Source organism: Haliaeetus leucocephalus, unplaced genomic scaffold (genome assembly GCF_000737465.1).
Source record: "Haliaeetus leucocephalus isolate CR32 unplaced genomic scaffold, Haliaeetus_leucocephalus-4.0 Scaffold83, whole genome shotgun sequence".
In the NCBI taxonomy this organism is placed as follows: Eukaryota; Metazoa; Chordata; class Aves; order Accipitriformes; family Accipitridae; genus Haliaeetus; species Haliaeetus leucocephalus.
Genome location: NW_010972519.1, coordinates 1,388,592 through 1,407,513, shown reverse-complemented (window position 1 = coordinate 1,407,513; position 18,922 = coordinate 1,388,592). Strand labels below are relative to the sequence as shown.

General features: G+C 41.7%; 1 protein-coding gene across 2 annotated transcripts in view; it reads right to left on the bottom strand.

The window, feature by feature from the left end:
* STAC (SH3 and cysteine rich domain) overlaps positions 1-18,922 on the bottom strand; it is a 71,115-nt gene that overhangs the window by 20,549 nt on the left and 31,644 nt on the right. Inside the window, exons 3-5 of one of the 2 annotated variants that reach the window (XM_010582382.1) lie at positions 4,703-4,803; positions 2,420-2,501; positions 934-1,049 (exon numbers count right to left, since the gene is read on the bottom strand). In XM_010582382.1, the coding sequence (XP_010580684.1) occupies positions 934-1,049; positions 2,420-2,501; positions 4,703-4,803 (299 nt within the window). The remainder of the gene's footprint in view (positions 1-933; positions 1,050-2,419; positions 2,502-4,702; positions 4,804-18,922) is intronic. The other variant, XM_010582390.1, reaches the window with a different exon arrangement.

Below are 18,922 nucleotides of genomic sequence, written 5' to 3'. Positions count from 1 at the left end.
TTTGGTGGGAGTGGGGAGAATCTCTTTGAAAAAAAAGAGAGCCTCAAGCATAGGCTTAAGTGCCTGTTTATTGGAGGTGAAACATTCTTTCAACACCATGAATGAGCTCCTGATTTTATGGGTCCCAATACTGTTGAAATAACCATTTCTGTAAGGAAGAAATTGGTAATTATTACTGTTGAACTAGGTATGGATTTAGCAAAGGCAGGGCTAAGGGAACTATCGTTTCCCTTGTCCTCCTTCTCCAGCTCTTCTGCCATTGTCCTGAAGAACGTGACTTTTATGATAGGAGAGAGTGAATGACAAAGATTAACATGAAGGTGAAAATCTCCCTGTCTGGATACAAGCAGCTGAGCACACCTGCCTATATTTGGGGCTTGGAGAGAGGAGCCCAAATCTGTGACGTGTCCCTCCCGAGACTACCCTGGGCAGGGGTGGAGGTGCCAGTCCATCGCCTTGTTGCAGTAGCAGTGGCTTAATTTTGGCTGGGCTTGTACTGTGGAGCTTGTACTTTTAAATCTAGGCTCTGAAGACTCCAACCCATTGCTATCACTGGTATGAAGGGTAAACGTCCACCATCAACAACAGGCAGGATGCATCTACTCCAGCATGACAGTTTAAATATCTCTGTTCTGCTTTTACACAGATATGCAAAATCAAAAGAACATAATTTCCTTTTCCAATCCAATAAAAGAATATTATCCATTTAATTTGTGTTTTTCCCTTTTTCTCAAGAGTCATCTAAAAGATACTTAAAACCTGAGTTTGCAAAAATAATGTGTTTTCTGGTCTCATTTTGTAAGCTGAGAGTGAGATTATTTTTTTTTTTTACAGTTTGAAATACAAGTTTTGTGAACTCTGATACAAACTCCTATGAATGATTATCTATTGCTCCCTCAGAAAGAAAATGGAAGATAGATGTGGGATACTCACAGAGTTTCTGTTGGGAGAGTCAGACCCACTTCCAGAACTGCCCTTTTTGGTTTTCTGGGCTAAGGAGGTCCCAAAGCGGAGAGTTTCATACACAGGGTCAACCTTATTTCCACAGGCTGCAACAGAAGGAGCAAAACATGCATCAGTCCCTCGAAGGTATTTCTGGTCATGTTCCTGCTCCACTTGGAGAAACACCTGCCTCTACCAGCATGGTGGGGTGTACACTTAGACACAAGTTGAGAGACTATCCTGATAAAAAGTGTTTGATGAATTTAGTGGAACTGGCTTTTGCTAGCAATTTTCTGCTGCCTCTCTGCTTCCATAAAGATCATCCTCCCCTCATACAGGCTCTTTGGGTCCCTGACATTGCCTCGTCTTTCTTTATCTGCCATACTCCTTCTCTAATCACCACTGATGCTGCCTACACTGAGGTAAGGAAGACAGAGTACCAGGAGGCTTTAATCCATGTTTGCTGCCTGTTCCTATCACTGACCTTTTGGATTGCTCTCAACAGCAGATGCTTGAAGGAAAAAACCCTGCGTTGTGCCTGACCATCCTTGAGGTATGGGTGGGCCATCACCTTTATCCATCTACCCTCAGAGTGCTCCTACTTGACTAACGTGGATAAACAGGATGGCCTGGATCTTCCTTGAAAGGTACCGACAACCCCACTGTGGGGCTTTATGGCATCCGGACGCAGGTGTGAGTAAGTACCTGCCTGTTGGGAATGTGCTCCAGGTTGCTCAGATCAGTGTAGGGGTAGCCGGAAAGGCCACCACCCCCACTGACGTATGTCCATTCAATTCTCACTCGCACTCTCCCTCATAGCTGGCCCCAAAAGTCATCTCCCAAGGCAGAGAAATGGATGTCTTCAATTGGCATGAGCAAATTCAGTTCAAATCCTCTTCTACATACTGCATTATTAGACCTCAGCCTCCCTTGCAGTACAAGGTGGTAGGCACATAGATTACAGTACATTTGTAGCACTGTGTAGAAGAAGGGAAATTTTGGGCAAAGTACTGAGAAAAAACATGGGATTTTGAATTTTGATGAGAGCAAAGCACACCTCTTTTTTTTTAGCCAGAGTTTGTTCAAAACATTTCTATGACTTCTGACAAAAATGATGGATGTTTTTTAGAAAGAGAAACTTAGATGAAATCCATGTAATTAACTTTTTTTTTCCCCCCTAACTGCTGAAAACAACAATGTAAATGTCCTCAGACAAGTAATTTTAAACTGACTGCCTACTAGTAGTTGCTAAGAGGTTGTATGTATGGGGTTTTGAGTGAAACGCACAATAAACACACCCTCTCCTCTTCCAGCTTTGTATCTTTGAAGTGGTCCTTTCCTGAGATGGCAGAAGGACATCCAGTCACCGAAAGGAGCTGGAAGGCTGCTGAGGGTAAATACCACGGCTGGAAGTCTGCCGCTGCTGTTGCAGAGCACTGCCAAAGGGAGACTGAAGGGAAAAGCAATCAAAACCTACCAATAGGCATCACTTCTTTGATGCAGCCAAACTGTTCATGAATGAGTAGTGGTGAGCTGTAGTACCGTCGAAATCCCTTTGGCTGGAGGGAGAGAAAGCAAAAACAAGTGAAGTGCATTGCTGCCATGACTGATGTAGTAGAAATAACCTCAGCTCTTCGGCTAATGGCATAACAGTGTGGTGAGGCTGGAAATTTGCCTCCTGTTGTTGAGTCACTGTGGGGTTTAGAGATTAGGGATTTATTTGATTTTTCTCCTGGAAAAAAACAATTTCCCATATTTATGTGGAAGGAGGGGCTCATTTTCAGCTCCCCTTTTTCTTTTGTCTTTTACATAAAAGCAGCACTAATTAATTGCAGCAGAAGTGCTGAATCATTAGAGGTTCTGGGAAGTTTTCCTCTCCCTTTCTTCTTATGTAATGTAATGCTAAACACGCAACTACCCTTCCCCACCCTAACTCCAAATCCTCATGTTCCCATGTACGCACTTCCAAAATCCAAGGAATTTAGAGACTTTCTATAGGTTTTTCTAAGGTTTGCTGCTGACTGACTGCAGCTTCCACTGCTTTTTTGTCTTGTGAGGTCAGAAAACTCCCCAAGCCATCACCAGATGCCCCCTCAATGTCCATTTGTAGAGAAATGCACTATAACAACTCAAGCTATACCATTAAAGAATACCACAATATGGCCAATAATGGTGCCTTATACCACTCTAAAAACCATTCCTAGAAGGTTAAACACTTTCTGTTACCTCTCTATTTACCATCTCAGCTAGCAAGTATCTCAAAATGAAAGTGCTAACATTGAAGTCTTTGGAAACGCCCTTCAAGGTATTAAAGATTCACAAATGGTCTTTCAGATTTCTAATCTTTGCAGGCTGTGAGAACTTCCAGTCACAGTGAGAAGTGGAAAAGCCTCATGGAGATGCATATGTTTTCCATATCTTATGTTCCGTATACATCAAAAAATGATAGTTCAACAACTAGTTCTTTTGCTAATGAGCTGCAGTATAGATTGAGAAGGAATGAGGAGACTGATAAATTTGGATTCTTAGAGGAATAAATTCCAGATTCTCCAGCTTCGGTTTGCCCCAGACTAGATTCAGGCATAACATGAGCCCATAAAACTCCTGTGAATTTGCTGGATGACGCCCTGCTGTTAATTTGGACTCTACTTTTCTGCTTTTGTAAACTAGTGACCACAAGAGCTGAGGCTGGAATCAAGAAATGTGTGAAACAATTCACGTGATTTAATATTTGGCTTGTCCAGGGCTTGCAATGAGGTCATTCACCTTTCCAGAGACCACCTTCCTACACCCAAATGCTTCACACTAGGGCTACGATTATGGATTAAATGCACAAAGATTTGCCTCAATAGCTTTCACTGAATACTCTTGGAAAGATCTTTCCAGAGAAAGGTGAGATTTCCAGCCCTTTTGAAGTCAATGCTTGCATCTTTTCATTGTTTAACACACTGAAACTGTTTGGTTTTAGCTCATATTTGTCTCAGGTGCCTTCAGGTTGCAACAAATCTAAGAAAGTCTGAAACATGAATATACGTATTCAGTTTTCATATTGCAAGTGGTCATTTTTCCAAGTTCTTTTTCCAAAAGAAACCAAAAGAACCATATTCCCATAAAAGTCATCAAGTTGGGTTAGAATAGTCTCAAACACAGTGTCCTGCCTTTGCCAATAATGAGAATTTGCTGCTCAGAAGATGACCCAGGCACTAAGGAGCTGTGTCCATACAGGGACAAGTCTCCTCCCAGCCTCTCCTACTGAAAGATTGCTTCATATTCTGTAGTGTCTCACTGTGAAATAACCTTTGGTTTTCTTTTTAAGATGGATTATGTTTTTTCTTCAAGCCCTATGAGTGGAAAAAACAATAAAACATAATTTGAAGGATTTTTCATTTGTTAAACTCCATTGAAATATTTTGACTAATTTATAGCATTCCTTGAGAGACTTACACTACAGCAAGCACAGTTTAAATCAAGGGAATTAATTTTATTATTTAGCTAAATTTGGATTATGTAACTGTATTTTCACATCCACAAAGCAGACCAGATTTGTGCTTCATTTTTGTTCAGGTTTTTGTGTGGTGGCAGTAGCCCAAATTGATAATATGACCTGGCTTTACTTTTCCCGCCTCAGTAAAATGACCTGGTGTCAGTTTTGCTAATGCACCAGCTAAATGCCAGCCTGTGGGTCAGGCACACAAAGCAAGTGGCTCCAGCACAAGCTGGTGCCTCCCACTGCACTTGCAGCCCTGAGCTGCTCACTTACCAGCTTGCCCATGCAACGCTGTTGTCCAATACTGTCTGCACACTTGTGGTGGATGCTCATCTTACAAGCCTTACAGCGCAGGCCATGCTTAGCATTTGTCCCTGTGAAATGCACGGAAATGATTTAATTAGACAAAATCAATAGTTTCCATGCATTTAATGAATGACCTGAAAGAACTGATGGGGAGGTCGGTTGCAGCAGAGTAAATATTGACAGTGTTCTTCGCCTTGCCTACTTTTTTCGTATACATTTATACATGCACTTTCTTTACAGCCTCTCCATTTTAGGCATTTCTCCCTGAGGTTCTTTCCTAGGCTATTGCTGCCTTTAGATATATGTTGGATTATGCTCTGTTGTATGATAGTCTTATCAGTGATGTCTCTGCCTCATCAACATCAAGCAAAATCCCTTTGCTACTCTGAAAGGGCTTGGCATGGGAGCCGTGCATGGCTGAGGAAGCCACTGAAGGAACACCCAGGCTCTGGAGCTGCCCTGGGGAGGCAGGCCATCAGCGGAGGGCCAGGTTTTGCAAGTGAGAGATAGCTCCATGGGTGCGTGAGAGGGCAAAGCCAGCTCCCTTACCATTGCCCACCCATGCGCCAAGGGACTGCTGCTCTCACCTCCTTGAGCTGGTGCTCAGAGGGTGCAGAAAGGGCTCCTTGCACATCTCTGAGCGGGGCAGTGAGGATGCCATGGGTCTGACCTTGCTCTCCATCACTGGCAGTGGAAAAGTTCAGTGCTGCTGGTAGGGGAGCTCTGGGAGAAAATATGCCTTACAGAAGCGGACTTCTCCCATTTGGGCAACAGTAGTTCTGCATTATCTTCAGTGTGGACCTACTCTTAAATGACAGAGCCAAGCCTGTTTGCTTTGAGGCAGGAACAGCCACTCTTACTCATACACCCATAAGACTTCCTAAACTATGCAGAAGCAGTTAAGCTGCAGCAACTCTTTTATCCCCACAGGACTTTAAAAATGGAATGAGTAAACAACATGTCAGTTAATTATCATCTACTGTGAGAGTGAGTAAGAAACAAGGTAGTGAAAGACCACCCCAAAACTCTTGACATTTTAACCGGCTGTCATTAGTCAGACATTATAGGAATATTAGTCAGAAGAATCCTGCATCTGAAAGTACTCATGTAGCTCTTGGTTATTTGAGTACTCAACGCCATGTACATGCTGCTGACTTCATTCAGTGAAATGCTACGTCTGAAAAAAACACTTCAGGGAAGGGCTTATCAAGTCAGTGACAAAACACAAGCCTTGACAGGACCGCTTTCAGGGGACGAGGTCCCTGAAGTGGCCACTTTCAAGCCAGATAGAGGCAGGAGGAGCCAGGGGTGGTTGCAGTGAGCCAGGCTCAGACCTTTCACTTGTGCGCTTCCTGTAGGACAGGGAACCGACATCCTCCCTGCCTTCCTACTGAGACTGCTGGAGAGATGGGGAGTGAATAGGATTGAGTGTGGGGTGCACCCCGGGGACTCCCATGGAGTGGGGTCAGCGCCTGCTCCCTGCTTGTTGCCTGCCTACGTCCTCTCAGCTGAGCCGATGCACAGTGCCTCACTGCTCGGGTACGTGCAGACGTCTAGTCTCATTCCTGGGGTCTTCTTTCCTAGTAAACACAGGATTTACTAGAAGAACACATCCCTGGGTTTTTTTGGTTTTTTTTTTTTTCTGCATGGTTGCACTTGGATCACTGTGCTGTGAGGATTTTTTCAGTTATAGTTTCTTTTCAATAACACATGCTCAAACCAATATTGACTTCTGTGGCTTTGTGCTTTTATTGCTGATGATGAAATGCTAAATCACCCTTCCTAATGGTTAGCAACTGACACTGTGAGAAAACAGGAAGGAGGATGGAATGAAAAAAAGGAAAATGACATCATACTTTGCCTATGCAACATGTGTTTTCGAGTCAGTGCTTACACTGGGTCTAATTCTCCTCTCACGCTGGTCTGTACTGGCATAACTCTTACCTGCTTTACCAAGTTGCTCCTGAGATCCAGCTGAAAAGGTAGCTGGTCTCACAGTCCTTTCTGCTGGCTGTGTTACGCTCTTCCAGCCATTTTAGTGTTAACATTACAAGGTGGATATTGGTCCTTAACATGTTATGACCATGTGATCACAGAAGATACACAATTGTCAATACAACGGTGCATTCAAATGATGTGCAAAATGAATGCAAAGTATCTGTGCTACTTTCAAAAATCAAAACCCAGCTTCTTCAGAACAGAAGTCTGTGGTCATGTGAAAATGAATATGACAATAAATTACAAAACAGCAACACTATTTCTATTGCTGAATGCCATTTGTTACCTGTGTGTAGGTAAGTAGTGGCTTCAAGGAGAGGAAAAGTATTTCAGTCACACAGTTGAGTCTACAAGAAGTCTTTGTAAATCAAAATGAAATTCCCTATAACTACCAAAAGTTTCAATCTTTAATTCATTGTCATTTCTAACTACCTGGTTTACTGTGGGACTAGGCAGCTTGGAAATAATTTGTATGTATCTCCCTGCCTCTCACTCAGGAATAACTAAAGGGCTTAAAGAAGCAGCATTTATTCTGTATTTACACTTAACTACTGTATCTCAAGCTCTGAAAAAGGCATTTCTACAAGCCACGTTTTCTTTTTTCCCCAGGATTTCTTCTTCCTCAGTTTCTAATCTCCATCACACTAAATCAAACCTCCGCAGAGAATCATGGCTAAGCTATTTCAAAACTGTGTGCCAGAGATTAGACAACTACATATCAGCAACATATCTGACCCAAAAGCTCCCAAGATTCAGAACTGAGGCACAGCCACAGCTCACGTTATGGAGAATGGATCCACATTCAGTACAGGTGTAAATGAGACCAGGGTTTGACCCGCTGCATCAGTTTTTGGGCTCCCATGTAAGCAAGCCCGTTGACTTTACAGTTGCCTGAATAGGGCTGGTTTTGGAAGGCATCCTGGTAGTTTGAAATGGGGAAAAAGCAGGCAGAACATGGATCTTGCAAACAAGTTATGTAAAGCTGAGTGAGTATGGTCAGAGTCCTACAGTCATGCTGGTATAAGAGAGGTATTTCATTATGCCTAAAGTAGTGGCACAGGATATAGCAATGTGTTGAAACATTATTTGCCAATAAATTCCCCCAGAGAGCATAAGAAAGCTAGGAATTTGGTGTGAACATACATTAAATAGTAGAAAATAAGTGGTATTAATGACTAAAAGTAAAAAATGATGATGACAACAATAATAGCAATAACAGTAATAACACCACCACCACAATAGGACAGACTGTTTGAGGGGAATCAGTATCATTTCACTTATCTGCCATAGGGTACCAGGGCTTGTTTGAAGTTGAAAGCCTCTCTGGTATGCTTATTCTGACTGGGTTAATCTTCCTGTAGACTGAAGCATGGGAAGGGGAAGAGTAAGGAGATAGTTCATATTTGAGATGGCCACTGCAGTGTCTGGAGAGGGGAGTGTTCCTGCAGAAGCAGTGAGGTCTGGGATAATAAAACACTCTCCTCAGGGACTTCTGCCGAACATACTCTGATGACCTGCAAGCCTGACCATCACTGTCTTGTTTGCTTCCTGCCCCTCTAAATAGCTGTCAGCCTGATTGCAGCCTACCATTTATTCCCAGTAGCAGATATTCCCCTATGCCAACCTCAAAGCACAGCTGGAAACTACTGGTATAAAGTACTCTTAGCTCACCTGGAATCATTTCAATTTGTGGTGGATCAGAAATAGAGGAACTAAACGCTTAGCAACTAAGCTAAAGTTGGAGTACCCTATCTACTTTTTTCTCTGTTTTTTTGTTCAAAGGGGGAGTAGGCCAACAGCTTTGGTGGACTCTTTGTTACTACCTTCAAAAAGTAATCATCCCTCTCACGCTCTTCTCCAAAGACCCTTACTAAGGTTACTTACTTAATCTGTTAAATGCTGAGCATGCCAGAACAAAGGTTCTGCTCATTCACTTTTTGATTGCAATCTAGGGATGTGATTATCACTATTTTTATGCAAGGCATGCTACTTCATTCACTGAACAGGGAGGTCAGTGTTCAATGAATGGGCAGCCCTATTCAATACTTCTTTTTTACTTTCATTGGACAGTGTGTGTCCTTAAGCATCATCTCTTGAGTACCATAGTAGCCTAATTCCAAATACAAGGGGATTAATAGCCTCATGGACTTTACTATGGGCTCACTATCTTTGCCTCTTTATGCCCTGTGATATGAGTACGTTTGCCAAAACTTGGATGGGATGGCTCCCATTTGAGGGACTAATGGGTAAAACTGTCAGAGCTGTTACTAATACAGCACTGTTTGGCCCAGATGCTGGCATTTGAGTTGTAAAAATTGCAAGCTGCTAAAACTGGGTGTTTAGAATGGAAAGTATTGGACATGTTTAGCTGACTCGTAGTGTCCATAAACAAAACATAACTGTCAATGTATATGTCAAATTCATATAGGAAAAAACCACTCACACATACATTTGCACATTCGTCCTCTATGTCCTATGTACTAATGTATCTATTAATTATCTCACAGTCTGTAAAGGCTAGTATGCCTTTTGCAAATGAAAAGCCGAAACAGACAAAAGAATCAGTGTTTCACTGGAAGCAAATGAGGAAATTTCATGTCAGGTTACCTGAGTAGCTCTTAAATTTACAAATGAGGTTCTGCCACAGTCATTTTCTTCAGATACCAGCTAATGCATCCAGACACTCGGCACTGGAAGGACGCATTGTTTTGAGAAGCAGGTCATGTTTAATAACACCTTGCTAGAAATACTCTATGACTGGGTCAGCTCCCACTTGAATATCTAAACCAGTGGCTAGGTCTTCCAGAACAGCTACAGAAAATTAAATCTTAAACTGTTCTGATAATCTGACCTTAAATACTACCAAAAGGACACACTGCATCACTTTTGTAAATCTAAGCCTTTTTTGAAGGAAGCATAAATGGAAACAGAACTCCTCAGTATAGGTGTATGGAAAGATCTGGAGGCAGAGACAGAGGAGACAGGGCAGAATTTTATTCCAAGTCTTTATGTCTGTCTCTCCTACAAAAGTAATTTTGTAACTACTCTGCATTTCAGGAAAGTGACATTTATCCTAAGGAATGCAAATGAGAATTATGTTTATCACACACATGCGAGGGGAACCTTTATCATCCTCTTGGCCAGCACAGCTATGGCCACAGCACTGTTGGCTGAAGCTTTTTGCCTGTTGTTTCAAGACTCAACATAAGATTAATAGCTATAAAGGGAGAACGAGCCCTACAGCCTGGAGAAATTTGAAAGAAAACCGCAAATGTTGGTAACAACATGACGTTATGCTGACTGTATAAAGATAACTATACTAGGCACTTATGCGAAAGTTTAAAAAAAAAAAAGAGAGGATAAAAAGATTCAGGTCTATAAAAGAGAGAAAGAAGAAGGGAAAGAGACACAGAGAGATTCTCACCTCCAGCTAATCCAGCTATGATCCAACCACAATTTTTTATTGTTCCAGCTGAGAGGAACATGTCAGTCAGAAATTGTTTTGATTTTAAAATTTCATAAATAAATACATTTGAAATTACATATTTTCCATAGAACTTCAACTTCTGCTGTGGGAGGCTGATAAAAATAATGAGTGCCTTGCCCCTTTCTGCCCAAGCGCATTTGCAATTGTCACCAGAAAGTTGTCTCTGTGCCAGATTTTATGGGAAACGAGAATTTTAAGCAAGCTAGGACAGTATTGTAGCAGTGAAGGGCTTAGGATGTCACCTTAGAAGGAGAAAGAAAAGTCCCTGAAATGGCACTGGTGCACCTGCAGTTGTCTCTAAGCCTTTGCGCAACCTCCTCTCCCACCCCCTTCTTCTTTTTTAATTGTTTTTGCATAAAAGCTCTGATGCTGAAAGGGAGACTGTTTTTAAAAATCCCCCTATGGCTACTTCTCACCCCTGTGGCTGGCTGCTGCTGGACAAACACTCACCCTCCTCCTTCCTCTGCTCCTCCTCAGTTGAGAGCTGTGGGTAGATGAGAACAACACTTTCTACGCAGGACATCCACACCTTGAAAGTTAAAAATCTTGAGCTCAATCCCCCCCAAATCATTAGGTTTGTAACGATGAGTTGGGCATCCCTTTGCTTGCCCTTCCTTGGCCTTCAGCCTCCTCGAGTGCCTCCTGCCACCTCAGGAACTGCCCACTTTCTCTGCCTTAATACTTGGCACCCCTCTGATGCTTTTTCTTAACTGATGCTTGGACCCCATCGCCTGCCCCAGCTGACACTGTGGAGAGGACAGAGGCGCAGATCCTCAACTGGTCATCAGGCGAGCTATAGATCAAAGCCTGAACCCAGATTTCCCCAGCCACCCTAAACGGCCGACCGCTGGAAGTCATTGCCATCCGATGCCTGACTGATAATTCAAGTTGATGGATGCACGGTTGCCAGGTGCGCTGACTGATACACTAATATTCACCTCACAATTAATGATCCTCCAATTGCACTCTCCACTGCTAAATACAGGACTGAATGGATTGTTCAAAAAAGTAATAAAAAGAGGACATAATAATTTTGGGGTCTGCTGTTTATTGCTCCTAACTGGCCCACAGATAAATGTATTGTGGCAGCTCTTGGCATTGTCATTTTGATGATTCAAAAGGATAATTTTTCCTTTTTAAGGAGATGAAATTGCACTTTATAGATACCCTTCTCTTTTGACGTGACTAGATAGTCTACACTCATTTGAAGACCATGGCAAAGGCATTCTATGCATGAGTAACAGATGTGTAGGATGAAAAAGTTCAAAACACACAGAGAAAAACAGGCAAAAATCTTATTTAGGCAATTTTTCATGAATAACGGCAGCATGGGATTGACTTCAAAGGTTTTACTCTTTAGTAAGGGGTTTTTTTTTGTGTTGGTTCTTTTTTTACAGTTAAATCTGCCAGTTCAAAATATGCAGAGTTGTGGGTAGGTTAGATCAGTAGCTCCTTGGGATGGGGGTACAGGGATGTCCAACAACATGTGGGAGCTAGAGGAGGAACCCTCTATTCAGGACCAAGCTGCTAGGTCTAGAGCTGACACCTTCACTGGTTGGAGTGTCCCATTCCCCTGAGTTCACCTTGTGTCAGTCTAAACCAAACGGGGTGTGGGGAGAAGCTGGGACTTGTATATTTATGTTCTGTAGAATAGGACTTGATATCCAACCATGCTACCTGTTCTGCCAAATCAATAAATTTTAGATTATATGTCACTGAGGTGTGGGTCTGTTTGAGTGCCTACCCCACCCGATTTCCTAACAATATCCAATGTTTAAATAGCAAGAAAAGTTGCCTTGCATGTAGGCAGGCTACAAAACAGCACATAAAATTAGAACTGACTTCCTAGTGACATAGTTTTCTTTAGAAACAACATGCTGAGAAAAAACTGAGGCAGTAATAGGCAGGTTTTTCTTCAAGGCTGTTACAGAGAAGAAAAATATCCCTGCTAAAATAAAGTCCTTTCTAACTTCATGGTTTTAAATCATACGTATCAGCAAGAGGAAATGCCTTTATTCCTCTTGCAAATCAACTCTGTACTCCTTGACAAAGAACTTCTGATTCTGCCAGACATTTTATTCTGTGGTTCAGGAACAATAAGACTTTCTTAAAATGCAAATAGGCCTTTCCTGCCTGTTGGTGCAAAAGTGATTCTCATTGTTGATGTCTGGTGATCAGAAGAGGACAAAACTCACTGCCGTATGCTGAAAAATTTGGCCACAAGAGGTTTTTTTGCAATGCACTTTTCACATATTCAGCAGCTTTGCTATAAATGTTTGTCCCTAAAAGGAAATATCCACCTCCGTACTTCTTAAAATATCATTTCAGGTTTTTGATCATCTAAATGTTAATTAAGATACTGGAACACCATGATAAATAAACTAACAGCTAGCTATTATCGAAAGAAAAAGTCCCAGTCCTCTAAAAACCAAACACAATAAATCATATTTAACTTTCTTTGCTCCAAACAAACTGACACTGGTATCTCAATATCTACTTTTCTAGACAATTTTCTTGACTGCTGAGCCTGTGGTTGTAGATCTTTGCACCAGGTTGCTTTGCTGAGAAGGAAAATAGCTCAAAGAAGATAGGCATAGGCTTGCCTATGGGAGGTGATGTTGAATGGCTCCAGAGATGATGATGGTACCAAAGCTGAACAGGACAAGGGAACATGGAGAAATTAAACCTGGTGTGGTATCCCAAAGGAGGATAACCAGAGATTAGTGGCTGATCTTGGTCTCAGTAATGTTAGTAAACACCGTGTGTTCAGTAACTCTTCTTGAGATGAAGATGATGAAAGTCAGATTTCAAACAAGATCTCCATGTTGGCAGGCTCAGGTTATTTGTACCTGTGTTCTTACATGCATTGGAATGAAAAGGCATCCAGTTACAGCCTTTTTTTGTGTGTTTTGAGACACTTTGAAAAAGCAGTTGAATTTTGTAGGGCCACTTATATGTGCCAAAACCTTGATCTTTCAAGGGCCTTGTACCATTATAGAGGAGTTGGAAAACAGAAAAACAGTATCTGAACAGAAACTATGCTGCAAAATGAAGAGCAGGGCTCTGGGCTTGCTTAAAATGTGGGAGAAGAGTTACAGAACAAAAGAACAGTCTGCCCTCAGCAAAGGGATTTAATATCATTTCTGGTCGGCTAATGGATTTTTAACATTGCCTGTTGCTTACAGAGCTCCATCATCAATGGGCTTGAAATGAGAGGCTGCTATGTGCCAGAAGATTAGGACAATCAATTAGGCCTATAAAAGGTTTAGTTAAAAAAACCCCACATCTGCTATGTAAATAGCCAGTTGCTTTCTGGCCTTCTGCTGTTTCAAACTTACTGAGGTTTTTGGCTCTTTCCTCCTGTAGTAAAAACACTCCCTCATCAGCGCAACCTCTTGTTGCTTCTGGTCTTTATTAGCACAGACTGACTGGCAGTGCCTGCAGCGATAGGCCTCACACACGAAATGCTGACATGCGACTTACCACAGCCACGATTCCTCTCCCACCCTCTTTTGCCCATTTCACAGTAGCTAATGATGGAGCTGGAAAGTGGAGCAACAGAAGATAACTACATGTGTCTCCACATAAATCTAGTGCATGGACATGATCTGGCCACACAGAGGCTTCTGCTCCAGGACTTCATTAGAAGCTACAGTGGCTTCATGATTTGCTCAAACTAGAGAAGATTCAGGGCACCACCGTAAGTAACTGAGCAGTTATACCAGTTTGGTGGCATTGGTTTTCAGGGAAGTTATTTTTACAGTTAGTCACAATGTGTTGCTTCTTTACAGAATTTTACAATCACATCTTATACCAAAGTGTTTCAGTTTCTTCTTGACAGCAGTTTTGAAAACAAAAAATGAAATGGTAAATGTGGAAAAACATTCAAATGAAACCTTTCAACCCAAGTGCAAGGTTTTAAAATTTCTTTTTTTTCCAGAAATATTTACTGATTTCAGTGAAATCACACAAGTTAGGCAGAAAACCACTTTCATTTACTACTGTCATCTGCTCAAAGAGGCAATCTCAGCCTTCATTGTTACAACCCGACACATAGTAGTACTGGCCTAAAGCACAGCTACAAGTATACTTCCCTGTGGCATCAATTACAGTTTAAATGAATTACAAAAAAGAAAAAAACTTCTCTCAAATGATTGTACAGAAGTTTCCACAGCTTAGCAATGCAAAAATATTATTACTTGCCTGGGAGTCAATCCAGGGAGCAAAAAAATATGGATGTTAAGCTGAGATTTTACTTTATTTCTAAATATTTAAATCATTAAACCAAAAATACCCCAAATCTGCTCTCTAAGATTTTGTCTATCAACAGGAATAATCCAGCACATCACTCGTAAACTGTCCATGGTTAGAAAGTATTTGCATTATCTGAATTCACCCTGGATTCAAGTAGGAATAAGACAAGCCAACTCAAGCCATAGCTTTTCTCATCTACACATGTGGTTTGCACCAGCATGACTATGTGGTTTGTTGTCCAAAAACCTTGATTAATGTTGACTATAATTGTGTTACTGCTATTAGAAATAAAGAAACCCATAGGGTAGCAATAGGCTTGGTAGCTACAGCTGTCTGGCCTGTACAATGATATAACCTATAACAAAAGTCAAGCAAAATCCATCACATAATCTTGGTTTTAGCAAAATGATTTCCAGCGCAACTGGAGCTGTTGGTGGGAAGTCACTGAAGGCATGATTTGGAGGGGAGGGGAGATCTGGAAGGGAGGGGAGCAAAAAAAAAAGATCAGTGTCTCAGAGGCACTGGAATGTAGCTGGATCTCACAGAGAGCTGGGTCAAACACATGTATTCAGATTTAGGAGCTGACATAGGCAAAAAGAGCTGAAATTGTGAACACAAACAGGCAGCAGGTAACTGTGTGTATATGCATGGGTGAATGTCCCTGAACTGCTCAGACAGGAGCCTGCTATTTCTAAGCTACAAATGGTACAGGCTGCTTGGAAATGTTGATAACACTTTGACTAAAAAGGGATGTATCACAAATCTTCCAATTAATAAAGAGACAGGAGACCAACCCACTAGTTAGGGGGCTGATCACACGCTGTTCTTATGCACATACACTATTTAGACTGGAGGAACTGCGATCTTGGTTTCCAGAAAGAAGATCTGGTGCCAAGACATGGGTTCCTGAAAGGAAGAAGTGGTCTCAGAAAGAAGGGGGCCCAGAAGGAAGGTGGTGAAGACCCTGACCTCGGGAGAACTCTGGGAAATGGGGGAAGATCCTGGAGATGAGGAAGCCATGGACATCAATGCCGGGGGATGCCCATGGACCCTGGCCAGTGGTGCTTGACACCAGTAACTGCAAGCAGCATCACAGCAGGAACTGACATGACTTTCTGCCCAACCTTCCCAGGTAAGCAGGAATCTCCCTGCAGGGAAAGGGAGACCTAGGGAATGAAATGCTGGCGGGGAGGGAGGGAGGGAGTGAATGAGTGTGAGAAAGAATAAGTAGGGTAAAAGCAGTAATGTCACTGATTCCTCAATAAAACCTGTTATCCAGATCCTCTCCACACTGGCATTTATGCTGTCTCACCCTTGACAAAAGCTCAGCTTAATTTTTGATTCTTTGGTTAAGAAACAGCCTAAATTTCCAGATAGGGTATTTTGAAAGAGCATCTGTGAGAGATATACCCAAATCCCATCAATATCTTAAGTGTTGAACTTTCTGTTGCTCTTCAGAAGAATCTCTGTGTCAGCTAACAAAGCGTTTGTTGCCCTTGGAGAACACCACTAAGCAGTTAAGTCTGCCAGAGCATGTCATCAGCTTGTTATGGAAAACAGGCGCTCATCAGAGGCTATTGCTTACCTGCTGCTCTCCAAGAGAAAACATCCTGTGTCCTCCCTTCTGATGACATTTGAGACCTGTCATACTCAGTGGCTGTTTATCCCATTGTTCTGGTTTTGGCTGGGATAGAGTTAATTTTCTTCACAGTAGCTGGTAAGGGGCTATGTTTTGGATTTGTGCTGGAAACAGTGTTATCACAGGGATGTTTTAGCTATTGCTGGGCAGTGCTTGCACAGAGTCAAGGCCTTTGCTTCTCACACCACCCTGACAGCAAGTAGGCTGGGGGGGGGGGCAAAGGAGTTGGGAGGGGACACAGCTGGTACAGCTGACCCCAACTGACCAAAGGGATATTCCAGACCATATGACGTCATGCTCAGCAATAAAACTAGGGGAAAGTTTGGCAGGGGGGCCACTGCTTGGGGACTGGCTGGGCATCAGTTTGGTGGTGGTGAGCAATTATTTTCACTTGCATCATTTGCCTTTCTTGGGTTTTATTTCTCTCTGTTATTTTCATTTTCATTACATTTATTATTATTATTATTATTATATTTTATTTCAATTATTAAACTGTTTTTATCTCAACCCACGAGTTTTCTCACTTTTACCCTTCCAATTCTCTCCCCCATCCCACTGCTGGGGAGTGAGCGAGCAGCTGTGTGGTACTTAGTTGCCAGTTGGGGTTAAACCATGATACCTATCCAGAGATTATTAATGGAAAATGGACTTCCATGCTCAGCTGTGTTGAGGGACTAGATCTAGCAAAACAGACCAAGCGCCTTGGTGTAACCTTTTCATATTTGCTAGCTGTAACAAACACTGCAAGACAGAAAACATCTCACCTTGCAGCTGTAAACAGATGTGCAAATGAACCCCTGATGATGCCAATACGCTGTGCCTGGGCTTACAGAGGAAGGCAAAGTGGTGGAACAAAATGAAGCTGCACATAGCAGCCTCTCAGTTCAAGCCCATTGATGACAGAGCTCTGTAAGCAACCAGCAATGTTAAAAATTCATCCCCATGCCTCACAAAAAAAGACCTGGGGCAGCACAAAGCCTGTCTGGAGAGTTTCAGGTGCCACAGATCTTCAGATATGAAAAATTGCTACACTTCTGAGAGGTGCAGCTAGAAAAACAGGCAATATAAGCACTGCAAATACAAGTCCCCTCATCAATACACCCAATCCTCATTTGGAGGGATCTTCCTGTGCAGTAAATCTACAGCCTTTCTTTTGTGATTGCCGAGGAAGGCAATCAGGAACATGCTGACTGTGATGTTATAGTTCACACTGGCTCAGGGATTATACCAGCCATATGCCATTTCCTCTCTTGGCTGGGAAAGTGGAATTGTTGCGGGAAGAAGACATAGCCACCTTTTTTTTTTCTTTTCTTGCTTGCTTGCTTCCAACCCTTCTATTAAGCAGGAAATAATCTAGTGGTCAAACAAAATGTTTCAAGATTTTCCAAGATTGCTGCTTGCATGTTATAAAGGAAACTACAATGTAATCACAATTTTCAACTGCAGAGCATGTCTTCAGAATTAGAAGTCAAGGAGGGGACCCATGTATGTGCAGCATCCTTCGGAATGTGAGATAAACTTAAGTCAAAGAGGAAAAAAGTTATAGATTGTGTATACCTGGAAAACTAAAATTTAGGCAGTTTAGAGAAGATAATTGCTAAAGTTGCATTTACTTGCATTCATATTACCAAAGCAGAAAGATCATGCAATGCTTCATGTGAGCCACAAGGATCATTGCTCTCTGAGACATCCTTCTATATTAAGGACAGCAACAAGCAACTGTGGGTAGGCATTTTACTCTACAGGATGGCAATGCTCTATTTTTTGCAAAAGCATTTCTGCTAATTGCCTCATTTTATGGCCTCTGCAACTCATAGTAAGGTGACGCTCCTAATAATTTCCCTTCTTGATGATGCTTTTGTCAGCTATGTGGCAATGTAATTATCCATGTAACAGTGATACTCTGGTAGACAAAGACTCTAAGTAGAAAAATAATGTTTTTACTGGAAGGTCAGCTTCAAAGAAGATGCCTTTAATTTCCTTATCTGAAAACACCCAATATCTCATATGAGCTCAGGAAAAGTAGATAGCAGGACATAAAAAAAAGAAATCATGTATTCTGCTTCATCCCTAGGTCTTTAACAAACCTTAAGCTTACCCTTATGTTCTTCACTAGGGCTGATCTCAGGAACAATGACCGCTACTGATTAGGGTGTTTAGTGTTTTTCAAAGTAGTTTTTGGTCAAAAATCATCTTGGCTAACATCATGTTAAAATACTGGTTGTAAATGGGCTGGAAATTTTTATTGTTTTCCATCTAATTAGGCAGCAAATGTTGGTCAATATCTTTAAAGTCTCTTTTCACTGAGGATTAACTGCAGTTTCATATTAATAGCAATTTCCCCAAAATTACAGTGAGCTTGAAAATTATCTAGTAACAAATGTGAAACATGCTTGATGCTGTTCAAGGACAAATTAGAATTTAAAATATATTTCCACCCTCTTTTTGCAGCTAAGCAGTTCCTGATTATCCAATTTACTGATAACATTCTTGCCTCATCTCAGAGGAGGAAGCCCTCCCAGAGGATAAATAGACTAAATATTTGCTTTTCAATATTTGCTTTACAGTATGTTAAACTCTTTGTCACCAATGAAAAATATTAATTTAATGCAGGGATAATGTGTGGCTCTCTGTAGCTACTTTACAAACATGGGGCTGTATGAATTGGGTACTTTTTGTCATGCTTATTAAAAATAGAAGACGTACTAATGGAGCACACCTAAACTGTGTGTACCATACGTGTTTCAGCCTCTTTCCATCTGTTCATCCCCACTTTATGTATTTTAATAGACAAACTATCCACTTTCTA